A 10,270-nucleotide genomic window follows, 5' to 3' on the forward strand; every position below is an offset into this window, starting at 1 on the left:
AATAATAAAATAATTTTTCAACTCATATTTATCTCCCTAAGGTTTACTCAAATTTCGAGATGGATTACTTGTTGGATGAAAAATTTGATTCTGCATCCAACGAGTACATATTTCGCATACTTTCGATGGACCCTGCAACACGAAAAATGAGAAATACATGAAAAACGTGATTGCAATCACATTTTTCATGTATTTCTCATTTTTCATGTAGCAGGGTTCATCGAAAGTATGCAACATGGGTACTCCTTGGATGAGGAATCAAATTTTTCATCCAACGAGTGTTTCTTCTCGAAGTTTGAGTACACCCATAGGGCGATAAGTGGAAAATCCAAGTTGAAAAAAATTGTTTTTTCTTTTTTCCCTCTAAAATTTGATGATGTAATCTAATCTTATTTTATTATTTCCACTCTTATTTTATAATTTCTTTAGGAGGCCCATTTTAGATCTCAAAATTCCCCTAATGCATACAATAAACATTCTTATGGTGCATACCATATATGGAACTGTGATGAAGCAAGTTTACATGAAGGAAGGAATTGTGGCAAGCGGGTAATTGCTAAGACAGGGAGCCGAAATGTGCCAAAGATTTTTCCTAAGAGAAGGGAGTGGTTAAATATTCTATGTTGTGTCAACGCAATTGGTGCTTCAATCCACAGATTTATCTATTCAAAGGTAAAAATAAACTAAAAAACTACATACAAAACTGTGAACCAGGTGCATGCATGGCTGCACATCCCCATGCATGGATGACTTAAGAATTTTTTTAAATTGGATTTGTCACTTTGTTGCATATTTACTAGGTGGTGTATCACCTAATAACATACACCTATTAATATTAGATTGCCATGGAAGCCACATTATTGTACAAACAATTGAGGAAGCAAACAATTTAGGCATTGATATGTTAACATTGCCCGCTCATACCACTCACATATTGAAACCCCTTGATGTTAGTGTGTTTGGCCCTTTCAAGAACTATTTCAAGTGAGATTGTGTTGCATGGATGGAAAAGAATCTAGGGGTTGAGGTGAAAAGGTTCAAGCTAGCAGAGCTTGCAAGTAAAGTGTTTAAAATGGCTTTGACACCATCAAATATCAAGGTTGGCTTTAGGAGGACATGAATTTGGCCACTGAATTATGATGCTCTTATGCATGATACTGGTTATAGCCAGCCTTTTCATGTGTATGGCCAGGAAGAAGGGCATGTCTAAATAGGTGTTGAAGTGAAAAAAGAAGTAGATGAACATGATGATGTGGTTGCAGCTGGTAATATTATTTCCCTCTCTCAAGGACACTTATATTGTGATGATGATGATGAACATGTATATGAAACACAGTATCATCACACACCTCCACTTAATGCAGGGGTTAGAAGTGCAAATGTGAGGTATGGGTACTCAATTCCTTCATGGTTGAAAGGGGAAAATTGGACTCAATCATATGGCAGGAATCAACCACATCCTAATCAACCCTTTTTAGGTATATTGACCTACATGGCTCAAGCAGGAAACTCAGGGAGTTTTGGCACTAAAGATTCTCAAGGCCATAAATAATAGGGGTGTCATATTTTTTTGGTTGTAACCACATTAAGATGTGGATTTTGTATGGATTGTCTCTTTTTCTTGTCACATGAAGATTTTGGCTTATAATCTAGGTTGATTTATTTTATATTGTATACGACATTGTAACCAAAATCAATCTTAGAAGGAACATCTATAGTCTATTATAATGGAGAATTATAACACAGTGACATGGGAATGCAAATAATAGCTTCTATTATGCCTCTACACACCAATTGAGTAACAACACATTTATAAATAAGTTGTTAATTAAATGACAAACGAGTGAATAATGGAATTTTGAAGTGAACTTGTTTTAATATGAAAATTCCATAAAAAGGTGAACAATGAACTTACCTAACCTCACGCCTCATATGAAACCTAATTGACTGTAAGTTATCTTAGAAGACAAACAGAGTGCATGTGCAATGAAGCATCAATAAGCCAAATAATGCGTCAACAAGCCAAGAGAATAATTAAATGAACATTTCCCATCCCAAATCAAGCCCAAGAAGGTGTTAGTCTTGACACATTATAGACTAGAAAATAAATGCACAAATTAGCTCTGAATCAAACTGCAATAAACCCTTCAATCCCAAATCAAAACCCATTTAGAATTCATTGCCATCCACCCTGAGTGCCATCAAAACGAACCTTACTTCAAAGACAACAAACTATAACAACAAAAATCCTGCTCTAGACAAGAAGAAATGAATTAAAAAAGAAGAAACAATTTAAAGGAAATGGATTATTACCACTACATTCACAAACACTACATAACTCAACTAACAACACATAAAAGACAGTCAAAAGTTTTAAGGTAGTGCCAAGACTGATTACAAACTAGAAAGAAAACTAGTTTTCACATTAATATTTTAAAAAGTGTTACAAAGACATTAGCAACAATTAGAAATAGCTCATTTCGAGGACCAAAACATACATGTCAATCCAAAACATCACATCTAGGATCTATACTTGCAAAAATGTGTTTTTTCTTATGGTAATTTACACTTGAAAATTTAAGATAGGTAATCAATTCATCATACTATTGAAGAAGATATCAATAGTTGACTTGGGCAATATTCTCATTGCTTCTAATGTCAAAGTAAGGATGAAAACCAAACTAAACTCTATTAAACTGAGCCAAATAATGCATCAACAAGCCAAGAGAATAATTAAATGATCACTCCCCATCCCAACTCAAGCCCAAGAATGTGTCAGTCTTGACACATTCTAGACTGGAAAACCAATGCACAAATTAGCTCTGAATCAAACTGCAATAACCCCTTCAATCCCAAATCAAAACCCATTCAAAATGCATTGTCATCCACTCTGAGTGCCATCAAAATGAACCTTACTTCAAAGACAACAAACTATAACAACAAAAATATTGCTCTAGATAAAAAGAAATGAATAAAAAAGGCAGATGCAATATAAAGGAAATGGACTATTACCATTGCATTCACAAACACTACATAACTCAGCTGACAACACATTAATGATAGTCAAAAGTTTTAAAGCAGCGCCGAGACTGATTACAAACTAGAGAGGAAAATAATTTTCACATTAATATTTAAAAAGGTGTTACCGAGATATTAGCAACAATTAGAAATAACTCATTTCGAGGAAAAATAAATAAATGTCAATCCAGAACATCACATTTGGGACTTGTACTTGCAAAAATATGTTTTTTCTTACGGTAATTTACACTTGAAAATTTAAGATAGGCAAGCAAACCGTCATAATGTTGAAGAAAATATCAATAGTTGACTTGGGGCAGTATTCTCATTGCTTCTAATGTCAAAATAAGGATGAAAACCAAACGAAATTCTACCAAACTGAGCCAAATCATGTATCAACAAGCCAAGAGAATAATTAAATGAACATTTCCCATCCCAAATCAAGCCCAAGTGTTAGTCTTGACACATTCTAGACTAGAAAACCAATGCACAAATTAGCTCTAAATCAAACTGCAATAACCCCTTAAATCCCAAATCAAAACCCATTCAGAATGCATTGTCATCCACTCCGAGTGCTATCAAAACGAATGTTACTTCAAAGACAAGAACCTATAACAACAAAATTCTTGCTCTAGATAAGAAGAAATGAATAAAAAAAGGCAGATGCAATATAAAGGAAATGGATTATTACCATTACATTCACAATCACTACATAACTCAGCGAACAACACATTAACGATAGTCAAAAGTTTTAAAGCAGTGCCGAGACTAATTACAAACTAGAGAGGAAAATAATTTTCACATTAATTTTTAAAAAGGTGTTACAGAGATATTAGCAACAATTAGAAATATCTCATTTCGAGGAAAAAAAATACATGTCAATAGAGAACATCACGTCTAGGATCTGTACTTGCAAAAATATGTTTTTTCTTATAGTAATTTACACTTGAAATTTAAGATAGGGAAGCAAGCCATCATACTGTTGAAGAAGATATCAATAGTTGACATGGGAAATATTCTCATCGCTTCTAATTTCAAACTAAGGATGAAAACCAAACTAAATTCTACTAAATTGAGCCAAATAATGCATAGACAAGCCAAGAGAATAATTAAATGAGCATTTCCCATCCCAAATCAAGACCAAGAAAGTGTCAGCCTTGACACATTCTAGGCTAGAAAACCAATGCACAAATTAGCTCTGAATCAAACTGCAATAACCCCTTAGATCCCAAATCAAAACCCATTCAGAATGCATTTTCATCCACTTCGAGTGTCATCAAAATGAACCTTACTTCAAAGAAAACAAACTATAAAATCTGAAAATTCATATTGATGTCATAAATTTGAGCCCTATTGCTAATACCCATTATTAATTTTAATAAATTTTGAATTTCCTTCACATTGCAAAAAAGAAAAACTCAAAGGAACCAGAGAGAATATACATTGTGAGGTTCATAGATCACTTGTATGCAGTAGTAGAAATTAAAGATTGCAGAGACAAAGAAACTCATAATCTAGCAGTAGAAAATTAGAATTTCATGTGGGATGTGAACATTTTAATAATCCCTTAAATCCCAAATCAAAACCCATTCAAAATGCATTGTCCAAACAGAGACAAGCCCCAATTTCGATTCAGTGACAGTAGAGGTCAAACTCATAACCCAATAACCCTGCAAACCCAATAACCTTTCAAACCCAATAGGCACAGAAAGACCCAAACCCAATAATCCTGCAAACTATAAACCCTGCAACAAAACCCAATTTGACAAACAACAAACAACTAATTCAAGACAAACAGAAAATTCAAGTGTTGAAAAATACAAAACCGCAACCAGAGCTAAATTCCAAACAACAAATTCAAGTGTTAAAAAGCACAGAGTGGCTGGTAGGATTTAGAATCCTACCAGAGAATCGCAAAATTCACCACCACATCCAAATATCGCCATACCTCTTCAATGTCAGCGACACAAATTACCTGCAACAAAAACAGAGAAAATTAGCATTTGTGATCAAACCCACAAAAATTGCAACCAAATTAAATAAAAAAAACCCTACAGATTCACCAAGCAACCGTTGACCTGCATGTCAACCACCAAACTTGCTCAAATCTCCCTATTGGCTCCTTCGCAAATAAGGATAAGCATCGAACGAACAACCATAGAGCCAATGCTTAACCCCCCATGAAGCAAAACTAACAAACACAGAGCCATTGTTTAACCCCCCATGAAGAAAACCGAACAAACACAAGTGCAACCATAAACCCAAAACAAAACTCTACAAAAAATAATGTCAGTTGAGCAATGCTACAATGACAGACCAGGTGAACAGACAAAGGCGAAACCATAAACCCAAAACCAACCTCTGCAAATGACATTATCGGTTGAGCAACGCTACAATGGTGGACCAGGTGAACAGGAAATGGAGCCAAACATAGCCATTGTCAGCAGAGCGAAATTCCCACACACCGGGCCCGAATAAGATAACATGAGGTGGGAAACACATCGAAGAAAACAAGCTGGAAGAACCCTAAACCCTTTGTTAATGGAAAAATTTATAACTCCCACCAACCGCGACAAGTGGCAGCGTACAAAGAACATGTGTCATATGGTTAATTGTGTGGGGTCCATGTTGATTGCCAGCATGGAAGGGAGGGCGCACAAGTAATGGTGTCCCTCCCCTAGTTGTGAGTCATTGCCATAAAATTTTCTATAGATACAATTTAACTAATAAATATTTAGTCTTTTCATTAAAATTATATGTCAATGATATAATTTTGTGTGAGATTGTAATTTTTTATTATTTAAATAATTTTTTGAATATATAAATAGATTCAAAAATTTTAAAAACAATAATAAAACCATTTCTGGGGGTTGGATCGGACGGAGGATAGCGATGAGGCTTAGCAGTTAGGGTTAGGGTTCACTGCAGGGTTTGCCTCAAGCGGACCTGAACCCTGGGCAGGGTGCAGGTAAAGTCTGCAGACACCGGCACCAGATCAGGACAAGAAAGAGTCACGGGAAGTTTGGGGAAGGCGGATAGACCGTGGGCTGGGCTGACAAAGAAATGACAGAATTGGATGGGGGGGGGAGAGATCCACTCCTACAAAAATGTAACGGCAGGCGAGATAAGCAAGAATGGAACGAATGGACACACAGGGAAACAGAGTAAGGACGCGCGGTCACGGGGGCTCGATGACAAGCTAGGCTAGGAAACAAATGTCTACTAGAGGAGCAAAAAAACCCAGGTTTGTAGTCCCAAATAACAAACTAGAAGAATACAGAGGATATATGAAAGACAATGCTCTGATTTGCAAGTTTGTAGGGTCATGGCCATCAAAGAAAGAATTGGCAAAATGGATACAACAGAGATGGAAACCTAAAGGACATATTGACCTAAAATTAGGCGCTAAAGGCTTCTTCACGATCATTTTCTCTAACCTGGAAGATAAGGAGAGGATTTTTGATGATGGACCCTATTTCTTTAACAATGCAGGTCTCTTTATGAGACACTGGGAAGAATGCTACAATCCAGATAAGGAAAAAATGTTAGCGGCTCTAATATGGGTCCGGCTGTTCGGATTCCCAATTGAGTTTTGGGATCCAGAAATCCTGGAAGGTATTGGAAACTCAATTGGAACCTTTGTCAAAGTGGCAGACACCACCAGGAAGGGTAGATATACATCCTATGCCAGGATCTGTGTTTACATGAATATCACAGAACCGCTTCCTGACTATATTGAGGTGGAATATCATGATGAGGTATGGCAACAACCAGTGGATTACGAGCACATTCCATTCCACTGCAGAAGATGTCATGAATATGGTAACCTCTTCAGATCTTGTCCCTTGAATGTAGTCGGAGCATCAACGGATACCAGGAAGGAGGAAGAATTGAGGAAGGAGGAAGAAACGGGCAAGGAGGGAGATGAAGGTTTTACAGAGGTGCAGCGCCGGAGAAAACCTCAAAAAGGATCGACAAATCTGAAACCACCTTCTAAGGAGTCAAATCAGGTAAATCAAAACAAGTTTGTGGCTCTACAAGAAGAGGAAATGGAAGAGGACGACGAAGACAACGGTGAAGAAACAACATAACCTAAAAAGATAAACAAAGGGAAAAATAAGGCGCAAGCAAATATGGAGCTGGAAAAGGAAGTAGCAGGAACAGAAACTCAACAAGAGTAGATCCAAATGGAGATAGACCCCCAGAAGGACAAAGGCAGTGAAGAAGAACAAGTCATGAAGAGACTACTACAAGAATGGAGGCACCTGGATGAGAGGTTCATCCCAGAAGATCAGAAGCAATTATACAAAGGCATGTTCCAACGATACAAGGAGAAACGAGGGGCAATAATAGTGAGTCAACTAGAACATCTAGGATCGCAAGGGGGACAAAATACAGAAACAGGTAATGCAGAGAAAGGGAGAAGAAAATAGGGAAGAAGATCCATGAGCGAATCCATTCAAATGGTAGGCGAAATGTTGGTGAATTCGGGAAGAGTCGTACCTTTGTCAGAGGTGTTCCAACAACCCCTCAAATTGTTAAAATGATAATTACAACTTGGAATATTAGAGGATTGAACAATAAGGGGAAACAGAGATACCTGAAGGAGAGACTTAAGAGAGATAAGCCTAATATAATGATTATCCAGGAAACAAATATAAGTGAACATAAACTGAAAGACATTATGGGTAAATTTAAACTGCATTACAAGATAATAGGTCAGGATGCTATAGGCAGTGCTGGGGGCTTGGCAATACTCTGGAACCCAGAGGAGGTTCGATGTGAAGACTGGGTAAGTTTACCTCGAATTCTTTCTGAGAAATTCAAGAACATTGGGTCACAGGAATGGGTCCTCCTCACAGGAGTGTATGGACCACCTATACCCAGAGAACGCAGGATTTTCCTCCAGAACTTGGAAAAAACTTGGAGTCTCTGGCCAGAAAATCCATGGATTGTAGGAGGAGACTTCAACATGATCACATCACTAAGTGAAAAAGAGGAGGCCTCAGAAGGTCCGACTCGGATATGGAAGCTTTCAGGAATATGATCAATGAACAAAGATTGGTGGATATCCCAACGATAAATGGGATTCACACATGGAACAACAGAAGAGGAGGCACCCACCAAATTTCCTCACAGTTAGATAGATTCCTTATATCAGAACAGATAATAAACCGGGATATTTTTATTGAAGCCATGATCCTTCCGGGAATGGGTTCTGATCACTGGCCGATCAAACTCGAAATTGACCTCAAATCTAGCCCCAAAAAACATCCTTTCAGGTTTGAGGCCTTCTGGCTCAGAGACCAGAAGTTCATGACAAAAGTAGAGGAATGGTGGAGATAAAGCCAACAGAGGGGGAGGAGCAGAATGCAGACCTTCCAACTGAAATTAAAGGAAATAAAAGAGAAAATAAAAAACTGGAACAAAGAGGAATTCGAGAATTTTTAAGGATTAGCAGCAACTAGACCAGAGAATGAGGAGAATTCAACAAGAAATCATAACATCAGGTAGAAGCGAGGAACTAGCTGGAGAGGAAGGGGTTCTGATAAGCCAAATTGAAGAAAGAAGGAAACATGAAGAGATTTTTTGGAAACAAAAATCAAGAGTGAACTGGTTAAAAGAGGGAGAGAGGAATACAAAGTTCTTTCATCAGGCCATGATCCAGCAGAGACAGAGAAATAGAATCTTCTCTATAAAGAATGTAGAGGGAATACGCCTAACTCAGCATGAAGAAATGGAATAGACACTGGTCAACCACTTCAAAGACCTCCTTACAGAACCCCAGGAGGACCGAAGAGAAGCTATTGGGAGAATTTGTAATAAGATTCCAACTATGATTACCAGATATCAAAACCTAGCTCTTATGAGGGCAGCTACCATGGAGGAAGTCGAAGAGATCATGAAAGGGATGAAGAAAAATAAAGCTCCTAGACTAGATGGTTTCACAGCGGAATTCTACCAAGCGGGCTGGAAATTCTTAGGGCAAGACATTCTGGACGTGGTTGAAGAATCTCGAAGGAACTAGAAGATATGTCCCAGCCTAAACTCTACTCTTCTGTCTCTTATCCCTAAAACTGCTAAGTTTGAAGATCCTCAAGGTTTCACACCTATAGCCCTATGTAATGTAATCTATAAAATAATTGCAACCCTTATGGCCAAAATACTTGAGCCCATCCTTTCCAGCATTATTTCTCCTGAACAAATAGAATTTGTGGAAGTTCGTCAAATTCTTGATGGTTTGATAGTGTCATAAGAAGTGGTGCACTCTCTAAAATCCAAAAAAGAAGCAGGGATGATGATCAAATTGGACCTCCCTAAGGCTTATGATCGTCTGAATTGGGAATACCTTAAATCGGTGCTAGCTGCCTTTGGTTTTTGCAACAGATGGATTGCTTGGGTCTCGGATATGATCTCCACCCTGAATTTTTCCATTCTCTTAAACGGTATGCCAACCTCCACCTTCAATGCCTCTAGAGGATTAAGGCAGGGGGACCCTCTATCTCCCTTCCTTTTCATCATTGCGGTGGAAGGGCTGGGGAGATATATTAAAAAAGAAATGTAGGACAGGAAAATCAAAGGGCTCTGGATTTGGGGGAATGATCTACCGATCACACATCAGCAATTTGTTGATGACATCATGCTGTTCTGTGCAGTATCACTCAGGGAAGTAAAAAGAATGAAAGGTATCCTGGACCTCTTCATGGAAGCATTGGGTACCCAAATCAACAAGGAGAAATCTTGCACATACTTCTTCAACACAACCGGAAATGTCAAAACTTATCTGATAAGAATCTTGGGATTCTGAACGGGCGACCTCCCCACCAAATATCTTGGCACACCGCTAGCATTGAATCCTCTAAAGATGGTGAATTGGCAACAAACCATTGAGAAAATCACGGGCAGACTGGCAAATTGGTCCTTTAGAACCCTTAATCTAGCAGGAAGAGTAGTCTTGGTCAAGATGGTCTTACAAGCAATCCCGATTTACCAACTCTCGGCCACGGCAACCCCTAAAGGAGCTTGTGCCAAAATGGTGGAGATTTTCAAAAAATTCCTTTGGGGAGGTTTGAAGCAACAAAAGAAATGGGCACTGATATCCTGGCAATGTCTAACCAAGAGTAAAGAAGAAGGGGGATTAGGATTAAGGTATCCATACACTATGAACCAAATTTTGGGGGCAAAGCTCTGGTGGAGATGGATGGCAGGAGGAGGAGACCTATGGAAAAGAATTTGGACGAAGAAATACAAC

The 10,270-nt window shown here is 38.1% G+C and overlaps 1 protein-coding gene across 1 annotated transcript; it reads left to right on the forward strand.

The window, feature by feature from the left end:
* The first annotated feature begins 6,233 nt into the window (after positions 1–6,233).
* LOC149213995 (uncharacterized) lies at positions 6,234–7,109 on the forward strand. Its single transcript, XM_089389242.1, has one exon. The coding sequence runs from the start codon at positions 6,234–6,236 to the stop codon at positions 7,107–7,109; it is 876 nt and encodes a 291-aa protein (XP_089245368.1).
* The last annotated feature ends 3,161 nt before the right edge of the window (positions 7,110–10,270 follow it).

Source organism: Pinus tabuliformis, chromosome 1_1, assembly GCF_031772625.1.
Source record: "Pinus tabuliformis cultivar Carrire ecotype Pingquan chromosome 1_1, CPIR1, whole genome shotgun sequence".
NCBI lineage: Eukaryota > Viridiplantae > Streptophyta > Pinopsida > Pinales > Pinaceae > Pinus > Pinus tabuliformis.